The sequence below is a fragment of the Seriola aureovittata genome, chromosome 9, assembly GCF_021018895.1.
Source record: "Seriola aureovittata isolate HTS-2021-v1 ecotype China chromosome 9, ASM2101889v1, whole genome shotgun sequence".
NCBI classification, from domain to species: domain Eukaryota; kingdom Metazoa; phylum Chordata; class Actinopteri; order Carangiformes; family Carangidae; genus Seriola; species Seriola aureovittata.
The window spans coordinates 4,559,919-4,575,100 of NC_079372.1; the positions used below are offsets into that span (position 1 = coordinate 4,559,919).

General features: G+C 41.3%; 1 protein-coding gene across 5 annotated transcripts in view; it reads right to left on the reverse strand.

Annotated features, from left to right (window-relative positions):
* The window catches only part of cpne5a (copine Va), a 74,275-nt gene that overhangs the window by 45,602 nt on the left and 13,491 nt on the right, over positions 1–15,182 (reverse strand). For 3 of the 5 annotated variants that reach the window (XM_056385485.1, XM_056385486.1, XM_056385489.1), the window contains exons 2-7: positions 14,340–14,380; positions 13,478–13,524; positions 9,116–9,219; positions 7,955–7,994; positions 6,958–6,972; positions 6,708–6,784 (exon numbers count right to left, since the gene is read on the reverse strand). In XM_056385485.1, the coding sequence (XP_056241460.1) occupies positions 6,708–6,784; positions 6,958–6,972; positions 7,955–7,994; positions 9,116–9,219; positions 13,478–13,524; positions 14,340–14,380 (324 nt within the window). The remainder of the gene's footprint in view (positions 1–6,707; positions 6,785–6,957; positions 6,973–7,954; positions 7,995–9,115; positions 9,220–13,477; positions 13,525–14,339; positions 14,381–15,182) is intronic. The other 2 variants (XM_056385487.1, XM_056385488.1) reach the window with 1 other exon arrangement.

Below are 15,182 nucleotides of genomic sequence, written 5' to 3' on the forward strand. Positions count from 1 at the left end.
AGGAGAGATTTAGATTTTGTGTGACACCAAAGTCCTTGAAGACTCATAAACAGAACAACTGAGAGTGGGAAGTCTACAGTTTTCTACAGGAGCTGTGCGGCTGAAGAGGGAGGCGTTTTGCCTCCTATGCAACCAAAGCTGTACCTAATAAAACCCTGTTTCATTGGACAAAAAGGGGTTTCGTACAATCAGCACAGTTGGGGTTCTCCACACCTAAACAGGAATACATATTATTAGTGAGGGACCCTTGTTAGTGCTCAGCCTTGGAGCCCAAATTGGCATTCAGCAAGGCGGCAGAATGCTGTAATTGTGTGTGATGTCCCGAGGCAGAGATGCTGATTACTGTAAGCCGTCTAAAACACTTCATCCCTGTTAAGTAACACAGGCAAACACTGTACCTGCTTCTGTCTCTCCGCTCACAGTGCTACTTACAGTACTTAGATCACTTGTTATTTCAGTTTCAACAAAAAATGAACTTCTCCCACTCCCACTCATTATTTAAATAAGCAGCAGTGTTTTAACCAACAACCTTAAAAGTTCTGAGTCTCTGAAGGCGAGATGAAACAAGGGATGCTCTCTGCTTCAGTTTTCTCTGAGTGAACTTCTAGTGAGTCATATAGCTCTGCTACTTGACACAGCCATTTGTCATATTGTGAGCATTACACTAAAAATACATTTGACCTCTTCATATACATTGTTATACATTGATTATTGATTTTGATTATTGAGTGGTGAGGCAATTTCAAGTTAGGTTGTCTTCTGACTGTATTTCATCTAAAGACTATAAGGCCCAGACTACAGACAGGTGACAAATAAATGACAAAACTGAAAAAAAACAAATGCAGATGTTTCCACACATTTGCACTGCATGGTAAAATGAAGCTAATATCCAATCATGCTCTGTGTCATGTATTAAAATGCTAAGCAGGCCCAGTTGGTTTTGGTTATATATCCAGATGGCAAGAGGAAAAGATCGAAGTGAGGTTGATTGTCTAATCATAGCAGTGTATATGGGGTTGTAGTAATATAAACAATAGAGTGCAGCAAGGAATTATGTGTTTTTGTAGGCCAACCCAGAAGTAAGCTCTTGGATAAACAAAAGTTCATGACACTTACACGTTTTGTTCATCAAGATAATATTCACTTACCATTTTTGAAGTCTAAATACAATCAGCAGAAGTAAAAAGCTAATATCAGGCTATAAAACTACACCACGGTTGCAATACTTCAATCTCACCACCACTAAACTTTCAACTTATAGTTTGATTCAGCTCTGACCTATTCTACAAAGGCCTTTGCTCTTAGAAAGTTAATAATAGTTTACAAGAGCATGATTATGATCACAACAACGCTGTAAAGGAGGAGTGTTGAGTAGAGCAGTTTTCATGTTCAGTGTAACGATGTTTAATGTCTCCGAACATTACAGCTTATTACTGATAGCTGTATCAGGGCATTATTTCCAAGACAAAGATGTAAATATCACTAATTGACTCTAAAACAGCAGCATTGTCCTGCTCTCCAGCAAACACGAGTTAGTCATCATCCTAAAACTCTGTGAAAAAATACAGATTAAAAACATGAAAGTAGCCTTTCTATGCCAGGAAGCCAAACAAGGCTATCTTAGAATTAAATCATTCTACGCTTAGGTCTTATAATATTCTTTTTTTTGGGCTGAGTTTAGCCTCAGTCTTAATAGCACGATGTCACACACATAACATTAGGTATCAAGTCTATATTTTAAACTTCTTTTACAGGATTCTTGTTTTAAAATGAGTCAGCTAGAAGCATTAAAAAGTTAACCGAAGACAGCATTCAACCAACTTATGAAACTAATGTTAACTTAAGTAACTAGCTAACAACAGCTGTGATTTCAATCAACAAAACTGACAGTTGCTATAACGACAGGCTGCTTTTGTCTACCTCTGTGTGTAAGGTGAATCTACCACTAGCATGACAGCGTACAGCAAAATGAACTGAGGCTGTGTGGGGCTTAGCCAGCGGTCAATTACAAACTCATTTCAGTGAAATGTTTCCTCTTGCACATTCAAAGAGGAATTATCTGAGTCAGTGATTATATTGCTCCACAAAGTGAGGATTTATAGTATAATAATGAATTCTGATCAGCTATATAGTACTGTATGTAATACAGTAGTAAGCTGTGCCGTAAGCGATTCCAACCTAAACTTTTAAAATGCAAACTAGCAGACACCAGAAACCGCAGCTCAGATAACCAAAGAATTGAATCAGCACCTCTCTTTCTGAACAAATATCAAACATTTAACACAGTTTTTACTGCAATGCTGTTGTTGTGGATTGTATTACATCATACGGGTGTTGCTGTATTTAATTCCTAATCTAAAACTCGATTATAGGGAGCAAAAAAGATCCGTAGAGATAAACCAGAGCAGATAAAACGTTGAAATGATGTGTAGTCCTCAGTGGGAACACACGGGGATGGGGGAGTATAATAAAATATTTCGCATCTATACTTTAATAACAACATTGATTGAATTTGTTGCAAACTTGTGTTTCAGAGCTGAAAAGAGTTTTCAGTTGTCTTAAAGTGTGACTTGGTAGAGAGATGAATTAAAGTAAGGTTGATTTGATGAAAGCAGAGCCAAACTTCAATGTAAAAAAACGTTATCATTCATCACTCACTGCACCGGTGTGAGCAGTCATCGTTTAACATGCGCACCAGCCAATGTGTCAGTCAAAGCTTAATCTTAAAAACTCAATGCTGATTGTTCTGACTCTATGTTCCCTGAGGCCCCGTCACATACGGCTGAGTGTGACAGACCCACTCAGGAGCCATTTTAAGCTCCGATCTGCATCAACAGTGTGATGTTTCAGAAGTTTGTGTTTCTCTCTGGACTTTCTGCTGCTTTATCGATGCATTTCTTGATAGCAATTATTCAAAGCAGGTGAAATTATTGTCATCAGAGAGCAGGTTGGACACTAATGTGGCCTGTGACACGCTGATGACGTGATGTGAATGATTTACAGCAAAGCTCTGTTTAAAAAAAAAAATACAAGAAAGTTTGAATCAAATTGTGCCTTCATCAAAACAAACGAGAATTCAAGAGAAACTTTAACAGTTTAACTACACTTTAATCTTCCCTGTTTTTATTATTTCATTTTTGAATTCCACCAGTGGACTCACTTAAATCACATTTCTGCTTGGCCTTTGACTTTGAAGTGTATGTGCATTCAGAGTACCCGTGTGGTGGAGCCTCTGTAGAGCTGCCAACACACATTTCAGCAGTTTATGGTGAAAGCTAAAAGCAAACACAGAGATACACGCTGCTACACTGATAACAGAACCAAAGGCATAAAATCAATATTACATTAAACTGCCATGGTATCTCAGCGTCCAAAGTATATTACATATGAAATTTAACTTTTAACTTCATCTTCATATAAATGGAGTAGTGAACAGGCTTAATGTGTCAGACTAAGAAAATTACCATCAGCTCATTTTATGGGTGTAAGCGCCGAGACGAGCTGATCTCTTCTGTGAGCTAGAAAGTGAAGACACATCACACACACTTGTCGCTCACTGTACCTTGCTATTGTCTAAACATTTTTCCTAAACTTCCTACTCAGTTACTACTCTATATGCAGCGTTGCAGACACAACCGAAATACAAGATCATCCTTTTGATGATGGTTTGGTTCCCACAGGTGGGACACAGTTCAGGTGAGCCTTTGATGTGAGCTACGGCTCTAAATCTATTCTTTTTTTTTTTTATACATATTATTTTCTACATTTCTACGAATCTGTTTCCTCCCTTGGTTCCCACGGGTGCAGCCAACACACCCACAACAGTCATTGTGGTTTTGCTTACAGTTCATTTCCTGCTACAATCATGCAGCGCGAGGGCACAGTCACAGTAGGCTAATGGGTTTAACATGCTAATGTTGTGCTGCATTCATATGCTCTAGTGTGTGGTATAATTCACCACATCAACAGAAAAGGTTACTTCTATTTTGTATAATGAATTCCATTATCATGTTACCTATACAGCCATATAATGATTCCTTCCCACAGGCTGTAACCATGATCACAGCCATGAGAGCTGCATGGCAGCTAACACGTTCTTCAGTTAAAGATGTTATTCACCTACATCAGTCAATCATTTAGCTATGCATTTCCTCAGCTAGCAATAACTTTGATACATGCCTCTCATTAAACCACATTATAAACAGGAAGGATTTGTACCGCGGTGTCAGTTCGGTGCTCCATAGCTTATATTCCTTCCACTGGCACACGTTTCTATCTTAATAAAGTCATGTGGGAAAAGCCATACATTTTACCTGACCTGTTATTATCCCCGAGAAAAATAAGTCTGCGGAAATCTGCTCAGAGGTGATTACAGAAGATTACGTTTGTCCCCATGTGCGCAGTGTGCACAAATTCAGGAATGATTGAGGTAAATTATTGTTCCAAGTGTGAGCTGCAGGTTATGTTTATGCTTATATGAAGGGAAAAGGCGTGTGTTTATGTGTTTATGTGTGTATGCAGAACGCATTAATCACACTGTGTGTGTGCAAGGAATCCCACAATATGAGGAATATCCCAAAATTCAGTCCTCACAAAGTAAATCATTTATTTTGGGGGTTAAAAATCTTTAGTACTGAGTTAGATTTTTGGGATTAAGTGTGTAGCAGTTATGGTTAATGTCAACCTAGTTCCCTAAATCTTACATTCATTTACAACGAGTTTGCACTAGCACACACATTTTGACGGCGTAACGTAACGCAGCTCGGATTGCCAATGCAAAAATAACATGCTTTCTTTGTCTCCTAGCAACTACAGCATGATTTATGTTTTTAGGGTTATGTTTGGGCAACACAAGCGCTTGGTTAAGGATAAGGGAAAGGTTGTGGTCTTGATTAAGTATTGGAAAAGTCCTGGATGACTATAAGCAGCACTGGAACACGTAGACAGGTTCAGTATCTAAACATCTTTAGATAACCAACGCGTCATGTTGGACATGAACCCTGATCTCCAGCAAGTCCAAACTTCTCCCTGTGATTTCAGTGCAATATAACGAGATCACACTTAAAACATGATCCATGATATACTGTACGAATGTGTTTTGGAGGAGATATATTTACTCTCTGAAATTAGTTCAAACTCTCAAACATTTGTTTGTGTGTGTGTGTGTGTGTGTGTGTGTGTGTGTGTGTGTGTGTGTGTGTGTGTGTGTGTGTGTTTGATGGAGGAGGGAGCCAAAGGAAGGCTGAAAGTGAGCGAGTGAGAGGTTTGGGAGAACAAAAAGAAATAGAAATCAGAATGAGGAGAAAGGGGGTCAAACCAGAAAAAAAAAAAGAATCTGGTGGACAGAAGGAGAGAGAATAAATGAGAGATGAAGTGTGAAAAATAGGAAAAGGGGGTGCCGATGTGCTTCTTAAGCAGGTCATTGGATGCAGTGTGCCTTGGGAGGGCTTGTTTAAGCATGGCTAACAGATTTTCTCAGTCCCTGTGGAAGCCATTCCTCAAAGCTGCAGTCCAGAGAGGCACCGTCACATCAGGATGCATGAGAAGGAAATGGAGCACATAGCCATTAAACAACTCCTGAGCCGTCGCCTGTCGCAGGAGGGGAAGAAAACTCTGTGGATACTGTTTAGCTATTCAACTTGAATCCTTGCAGTTGTATGTCTCCAGCCACCAGTCTAGCCGCAGTTTACACCCAGACTCTGTCCAGACTCATATGATATATGTGGTACAGTTGCAGCTGACCTTTGAACTTTTGGATATAAAAGGTCATCACTTTATAATTTTATCCCATTAGACATTGTGCAAAGTTTTGACATAATTAGCATATTAATTCTTCACCTCAAAAAAACATGTTTTGTGACACCACAGTGGCCTTTGACCTTTAACCTCCAAGTTCTAATCAGTTCATCCTGGAGTCCAAGAGAAAGATCGTTCAAAATTTAAAGAAATTCCCTCCAGGTGTTCAGATATCGCGATCACGAGAATGTTACGGACACCCTGAAAACATAACGCATCCGGCCGCAGCTGCCTCAGAGGAACAGGGATGAATAAAACTGTAACCTTACCTGCATGTCGTCAGGAACAGAAAATCAAAAGCACCCTATATTTTTCCTGTATCTCTGAATTGCTACTCCCGTTTGTAAACTGTAACAACCAACAACCACATCATCACATCACCCTGTGTTGCAGCTAAATTTGGTGTTGCATCGGTGTAGAGTTTCGGCAGTGATCAAAGTGCCTCACTGAAGCTGCACAATCAATACTTTTGTCCATCACGTCTGTCTCATGCTCTCCACTCTCCGTGCTAGATCGCCTCCCTAATGACAGTAATTACAATGAGGAAGCCCACCCCCACCCCGGTTGTGTTCAATTGCACATCATCGCTCCACGCACACAGGTCTAATCTCGCAGTGTATTGTCCGATACCGATGGCTCTAGGATGCAGATATATTCATCACTGCCTCATCTTTGCCGGAATGCATGAAATCCTGCAGGAGAGCCGAGTCACATTTGAATGGGCTGAGAGGTGGCGCTGAGTTTTCATTATCTGATAATATCTGAAAAGTCGTGTTTGCAAAGTTAAAATGTTCTACTTGTCTCATTGAGATGATAAGTAAAGCAAAAATCTCTTCTTAGCTCTGAGTGGCTCTTATTCTTCCCACATGATTCTGCAAAATCAGTGTCCGTACAGAAAAATGAGCACTTACCCCAAAGGCTTCTCCAGGCGACTGGCAGGTGAGCCCACAATCTCTCCCAGTGTACAGTGGACCTGTCCCAGGAAGTCCTGCCGTGTGGGGGAGCATAAAGTGGGATGGAGAGAGAGAGAGACGCATGTTGGGGCAAAGGATGGGGGTGTTCAGATGGGTCGCGGGGGTAAGAAGGAGAGTCGGTGAGGAGTTAAGCATCGTTATAAGCATTGTACGGTTATAAATTAGGACGTCTAAGGCAGACACGTACGTTAAAGTCGGTTGGCTTCCAGGGTGGAGAAGGAGGAGGAAAAGAGAGAGACCAGGCAGCAGCAGTGACACAACAGAGCATATCATGGAACAAAAAGCACATGACTCAAAATACCAGACTGTCATCAACCAAGTGCAACAAAGAAGAGCAGAAGTGGATATGTGAGAGTGCAGATAGGCAGAACAGCAGAGGGTAAAGAGTCACAGAGTCTCAGAGGAAGAGAAAAGGAAAGTGAAGGAACTCAAGAGAAGAAAAAGCAACGAAGGCAGAAAGTTTCACAGGAGGAACAGTTTGTTTCCAGAGCATGGAGCACAATGTCAAAACATAGCAATAGAAGCATCACAGTGACAGAAGCATGATTAATGATGAAAATGTTGGTAGTATGCAAACCAAGAGCTGCAAATATATTCTTTATGTATCTGTATAGTACGAGTAGGAGTTTATTTATCAAAGCTTTTGGCATAAACGATGACACTAACATACATTCACCTGTTTACCTGAATGTATGTTTCTATATAATACAGCCCTGTCTCTTTCAGGAAAAGCCTCCACTTTAAAATGCAATGCATTGTTTTGAATAACTATGTGCTGTCTTGGAAATGAAAATTTAAATTGCAAACCACACTAAAGAGCACACAGGGAAATGTGTGGAAAAGCTTTGATAATGATGTGCAATGCTTCATTTCTCATTTAAAAGAAATGTAATGAGGATTTGCCAGATGCCAATGTAATTTTAATTATTATAGCTCTGGAGGAATAACGCACTTCATTTTACAAACTGAAGCAGATGGTAGAAGGTAAAGAAAAATAAACTTTTTTTTTTTTTTTGGGCAGGATGAAGCATAATTCACTCATTATTCCAAAATATATTTGAGCGTTTAGATGCCACAAACTTTGGTTTGCACAGAACCTGAATATTAAGAGACATGCACTAATTTAAGGACAGAATAAAAAGTTGAGGTCCTGATCCAGAAAAATAGAAAAGATCTTCACTTACATGCTTTGCCAGATCTGGGCTTTTAGAGTCAATATCATACCTGAAATCACAGAGAACACACATCACAAGGGCAAAGGTGTGGGCAAGGCGACAGAGGACCTTACACATTGCTACTGAACCTAATAAAAAGTTACTGGCTGCAGTGTGGACACTTTCTGCCTGTCAATCACACACCTGGGTCATTGGGGAAGCAAAAGGGAGCGGCCGAGGGGGGGGTGTAAGCAATAAATGTGACAGTTAATTAAGGAAGTCATTGTATGGTTTATGAACGTAATTTCAGTTCCACACCAGTGGGATCGTATTGAAACAATCTACCGATGCATAGAAAGTTTGAAGCATCTGTCAGTCAAACGTAATGTAAAAGTAATTAAACCTCAGTATGCCCTGGCTCCCACCTCTGTGATAAAAGAGAGATGTAAATGAGTAACACTAATTGTGAGGGGATGCACTCCCTCCTTTCCTGTTCCAGAGTCATATCATGATAGCGCGCCTAATGAATTCATTAAGTGACTAAAAATCCTCCGAGACTTGCAGAGCAGTCCTGGATACATCCTGGAAGTCCACCGGGGACTTCATGCTCGAAGGGAGAAAAAAAAAAAAGTGCGGATTTTTGGAAGCATATCTTTTCTCCTTGTGGAGGGGGGGGGGGATGATCCTGACTGTTCTGGGAGATCTCAAAATGAAACAGCACCTTTCTGACCCTCTCACTGGTCTGGCCTTTTCGAGAGGAGAAAGGCAGCTATATGTGAAAGGGGGGAGGACATGGGTCTCTGCGAGTTTAAAGGGAATTGGTTTCAGACGTTTGCTTTGCTTAGCAACAGGGAGATTAAGGATAAAACTTTATATGAAATATTTATCACCCTTATACCAATCTCCTTTCAACGAATGACTATTGAGACACTGCACCGATGAATAATTCCTCAGGAGAGGAGTCAGAGAAGAGAGAAGGAAAATGACTCAAGGAGAGAAAATGAGAGACAGAAGGGATGAAGAGATAGATGGGGGAAGAGGCAGAGTGAATGTGGAAGACGATGTTAAGCTGGTGGTGGAAACAAAAGGAGGAACTGGAGGACTGGGTTAGAAAAGGGCGGCACATCTGAAACACACACACACACCTCGGTGTGTGTCCTCAGGAGGACCTGATCAAACGAAATAACTCACACGTCAAAGCGCAGGTTCTGCTTCTCCTCAAAGAAGTAGTCCAGGATGTACTTCCTGACAAAGTCTGGGTTTAGTGTGTTGTCGATCACCTCTGTTCTGCCAAACTAAATCAGAACCAGGAGAGAAGGGGAGGGAAGATGAGGGAGATGAGAGAACAGAGCTTTGAGGCAACACATCATGCAGTCACTCAGAAACTACATTCACTGCTCTATTACCTCACCCCACCCCCTCTGTCTTCTCCCGACAGCCGCATGAATCCACGGCTTCAGATAAACTCAGATTTGATTAACAGAAGTCAATGATCACACAGTGTCAGCTCTTCTTCTCCACCTCTTCTCATTGTGATGGGGATGAGCGAGCCTGAGGAAAGCACTTTATTGAGACCAATTACAGTCATTTAATTTATAGCACATTCCCACCAATGTCACTCTCACAGCCTCTTCAAAACAATGGACGTTAGATGGGGCGGCGGGACAAAAGCAAAGAAAAATGGTGACTTTCACATTTTGTCTTTACACAGGAGAACCGTCGGCAAACCATCGGCTGTTCCCTGGTGTTAACAGGAAAATGGGAACCTGCCGGCAGAGACACCCAAAAAGGATTTGTCAGTGTTACAGAGCAAGACCTTCTGATGAGGTGAGGGGCTGATAAACAAATCAACACACACAGAAAGTGTTGCATCCCCCGCACACACACACGCACGCACACACGCACACGCACACACACACACACACACACAAACACACACACACACACACACACACACATTAATTGTATCTTAAATGAATAATTCAGAGTCAGGGAACTGATGTTGAGCCGCATAAATAAAAAATCCCCAGTACAACGTGTTACCATAAACTGACAGAGTGAATTAATAATAGCAGGGTTAGGGCTTAATGAAGAGATGAAACGGCAGGATTACAGACTCACACCTTTGTGATTACATCCATTGGGGGTAAAACTCAAAGTCAGACTTAAACGGGGGGGGGGGGGGGTTGTGCGTAACACATGACAGTGGGTTTGCCGAGATGTAACCTGCCATCAAAAATAAACCTGCGTCTAAGCCTATAAAAGTTTAACTACTGCTCGGCACGACCTCTTCTCACGCTGCGTTCCTGCAGATGCAAAGCAGGTGAAAACTCCACTGAGCAAAGTGAGAAGGGCTGAATGTGGCAGCAAGAGGCCAACAGCATATTCACTTTGGTCTCAGGCCAAACTTAACAAAGGAAGACGAATCAGCACCAGAACAAAGAACAGCCACCCGAGGAAATAACAGATCTCCCACTCCACATATTATTCCTACCTTGGCAAGTACACAGTCAGCCTGAAAAGCCAGAGTTGTGAAAGCACAATTAGCTGTCAACAGGAAAAAAAAAAAAGAACTGGGGTAAGGGGAAATCTGGGCGCTGGCAGTGTTCACCTCTTCCCCTCCAATGACCCCTAACCAGAATAAATTGTGAGCTGGAATGTCAGAAAATTCATCAGGGTGAAAGATTAACGTCTGGGAGTTTGACTTGACGTGGAAAGGCCTGGCTTTGCTTGAATTTGGGGAGGTTATATTGTGTCAGCTGCTCGGTTGAGCGAAAGTGGTAGACAGAAAAAAACCTGACATACAGTAGGAGTAATTACAGACAAGGGAGTTGAAGATGAAGACTTTAAAGCCACGTGGTAAGAATGATGGGTTACATCTTCAGTTTTATATAATCGACCACCTATGGTGATGAATATGTCACAAGAGCCGAGGTCTAAAGAGGAGCTGATCGTGACATCCCCCTGGAATCCAAAATATTTCTCCATAACATTTGTCTTCATTTTACCTCAAAACCTGTTTTTATGATCTTGCTTTCAATTAAATAGACTTTGCTTTTATTTGGTACATTTTTTATTCATTTTATTCCTTTTATACCTTTTTATGGTTTTTCAAAACTGTTTTTTATATTATTTTATTGCCCTTTTATTTTTCATATTGCCCCTTATGTCTGCTGCTATTACCTGTGTTTTCTTTTCTTTCTTTTCTTCTGTAAAGCATTTGAGCTGCAATTATGTATGAAAGGTGCCGTACAAATTAAGTTTATTATTATTATTATTACTACATTATCATCACATTCTTCTCTTGATGGTGGAATGTGAGCGACTCACAGTTTGTAACTGGATTACAGAAGGTCGGTGTCACAGTGTAAGGTGCTCTGACCCACCTTATCTACTCTGGGAAGAACAAAAACTAATTTCATGACAAGGGCAGGGGCAAAAGAGGCGTTCAGCTTTATCAATACTGCACAGCTTGAGTGTGGCGCTCACAAAGCCAGCTGTCCCCTGCAAGAGCAACACAGGCCTTTATCTTTTCCAGGGAGACACGCTCAGGCTGCACCCACAGTTTGTAAGCTCGAGGTGGGGCAGTGTAACCAGAGGTGACAGGTGTAGGAGGCTCTTCTCCCGTCAACGCTGCACTTGATGCTTGTGCGCATTTGCATATTAATCAGTAAAACTACTCTTTGGCCTTAGAAAAGAACATCAGTGTGTGGCAACAACGCCGAGATTTATTTGTTTACCGTGTGCGCTGACCGCCCTTGAAAGACATGTGAGCAAACATTATAATCAGACACAAAGCTCAAGTATTATTCGCTCTGGGTGATTAATGCTGCAAAAAGATTTCCTTTTAGTTTAGGCAATGAAAAGTCCACTCACTCGGATAATCAGCAGATCAATTAATCAATCAAACATCAAACTAATCTCTCCATCAATCAATCATTCTTCTTAATTGTCCCTGCTGTGAAATGTATTGCGCCGTCAGGTTAGAAGAAACAACAATCACACACACATTACACACACGAAGCAAAATAACACACACAAGTCACTACGACACAGACCAACAGAGCTGGAGATAAAATGAGAAAAAGGTTAAGTGGACAAGACTTCTCAAGGTGAACTGCAGAGGGTAAAAGTTAGCAGCACTGTCATGACTTTCATTTACATGTGAGTGTTTGCTGCTGCTGCTGCTGCTGCTGCTGCTGCTGCATCTTTGTGAGGATCACTTGTTCGACATCTTGGCCCGTCTTCACCTCTTCAGGGGATTGTTTGAGGGTTAAATAAATAGTTTGACATTTTGGGAAATACAGTTTATCACTCTCCTTTGCCAACAATAAGATGAGACGAGTGATACCACTCAGGAGTAACTGGACCAGATAACCAGCGGAGACTCCAGGAAGTTACTGCTCCTGCACAACAAATATTAAGCCAGATAAAAGCGTGATTGGATGTTTTGACACTTTGGTTTACGTATGAAGAAACAAACAATATAACGAGTTAATACATGACCTTCCCAGGTGCCGGTTGTCACATTTTTTTTTTTTTTTACCTTTAGACAGAACCAGGCTCACTGTTTCATCCCTGCCTTCAGTCTCCATGCTAAGCTAAACTCGTGGTCTCCTGGCTGTAGCTTCATATTTACTGTAAGATATGAATCTTATCATCTAGTCTATTTCTCTATTGCTGTACTTTATGTCGAAATCTATGTTATCAACTAGAACCTGTTCCAGACCGTCCTCTATTTTTAAGCGCCCACACCCACGAAAACACAACATTATCACTGAAATCTTCATTTTGTATGTTGGAAATCTGTTGTGACACTCCACTGTGCCACCAGCGTGACACCGAGCTCTTTGTGGAGTCAATAAACATCAATCAAAAAGTATTTGAGTGTGAAAGCAGAAGCAAAACACTCTGAGCTTGCAAAGTGTCTCTCTTCCCGTTAGGAAGCATGTATATACAGTATTGATTGCGTTGTTGTTTTCTGTTGTTATGGCTGACTTGGCTGGCGTTTAGCTTTTGTTTTATGTTCACGGAGAATTGTTACACCGAGAGTGTAAAAAAAAAAAAAAAAAAAAAATCTTAAATGAAGTATTCCCCATTGAGATGTAATTTAAATTGTCATTTCTGTGTATGAATATCCTTTGAGATCACAGGAACAAATAATGATCCCAGAAGGACCCTGTGTCTCTGTAATCGCTGCCTTCCTCCACTATCCGCCTCTCTGGTCTAATTAAGGCCCAGTGGCCAACAGCCGGAGGGGACTCTGACGCAGAGGCAAATCTTTATCGATACGTGTTGCTGTCACCTTCATCAGCCAATCAGTCATAGCCAACACAGTGCTGACCAGCACTTGGATATTCAGCGAGGTCAATCAATTGCAAATGATTGGCACTCACAGCATTTACCCTCAGAGTGTGTGTGTAGGTGTGTGTGTGTGTGTGTGTGTGTGTGTGTGTGTGTCTGTGGGGGGGCTGTAAACAGAGAGCAGGCTCTTGTGGCGAGGAGACAGGCTGATTGAGTTGTGTTGACAGAGGGACGGCTGTGATCTCTTACCTCTCTCCACTGTTTGGACTCCACGCCCTGGGTGTACAAGACAACCACTGAGAAGAGAGGAGGTGGGGGTGGAGGTAAAGAAAAAAAGAGAAGGAGAGCAGAGGAATACATTGTCACTAAACAAGCTCCATCAAGCAGCCCGCTCCTTCTAATAGTGTTTGTTTTGTTCCCCCTTTGACAACATTCGTCATTAATTATCCTGCCACACCCTGACAGCGTAATCAAGTGCCAAGCTTTGACGATGCTGCACTGCATCAAATTCTGGGTTCTGAAGCAAGATTGAAATCTCCTGGAGCACAGTTTAAGCCATGCAATCAAAACACAATTTCTTAACGGTGGGATTCTCCTGATTCCAATTTGATTTTGCGACTTCAAATGAAGCAGAGGCGGGCGAACGCTACGTGACCTGTCATATATCCTAAGGTTCATCTTCAGGCGAATACAAAACAGGGCAGGTGTGATATTTTCCCAGTAGCTTTCGTACACAAAGGGCTTGAACCTCCTCCCTATTATGTTAAATGCCCCCTTCATTCTCTATCCTGCAGGGAGTATCAAAGAAAATGCCTTTATGGCTGTTCCCTAGGTGTCTCACCAAAACCAAGCCATTTGTATTCAAAGGCTGGCGTTTATACCCTGCATGCATTAAGGTACTTTCTGTGGCTCTCAGTGAGGAAAGGTTGTCACATTACTGTGCAAATGATATGCAGTTATTGAAGGAACACTTTGAAATAGCAGAATAAACTGAATCAAAGTTAAGCTCAGCAAAAGTTAAAAAGTAAAGCTTCACAAAAGCAGAGGTGTCAACGAACCGAACTCTGAGCAAGGAGACACTAAACTGCAGTTATCTTCGTAAAAAACTTACATGGGTCAGATTTGGTGAAAGTGTCTCGGTCCAAGAGGTTCCTGCGGGAGAAGGAAACAATTACACATCAAAACCATATTCAAGCATGTGTTTATGTTTAGTCTGATTCATTTCACTGAATTTTAAGACGGCAGGTTAACAGGCAGTTCCATTGTAGTTTAATTAAAAGAAATCCCATATGCAAAGAGCTACAAAAGGAACGCATGGTGATTCACAGCCACATTGTCCTTGAGTTTTTCCGCGTGAGCAGAACAATAAGCACGTTAAAGCTCAGTGAAAGGACACAGAGGACAGAGACAGAAGTTCCAGTGAAAATATGGGCACTACTTTTAAAACAAGCCACACAACCCCTCCACATTTATTCTACTACGAGAACATTTTTGAACTGTAACGCTAACACACACACACACACACACACACACACACACACACACACACACACACAAGATAACCACATGCCAGATTTTTTCATTCAAGTAAATGAGGTTGTTGGGGACGAAACAGTAAAAATGTTAGCAACTGTTCATTTTAAAATGAGGCATTCTGACTGCAAGACAACGCCAGGTTGTGTCATGTGACAGGCGGGAGCACAGAAAGACTTTTTTCCCCTAAAAAACAAGGATTAGAAAAGAAGCAGCAGCATCACAGTGAAGAAAATGACAGGTTCAATGAAAAATTTAAAATTCTCAAAGAGCTGAATCATTACATCATTTCCTTCTTTCATGTGTGTTGGGAGTCAACCAGTACCAGAGAGGGACTGTATTTACAGCTCAGACAATTCATTGATCGATTTACAAAAAAATAATTGGCAACTATTTTGATAATCCACTGTGAGAAATGTGA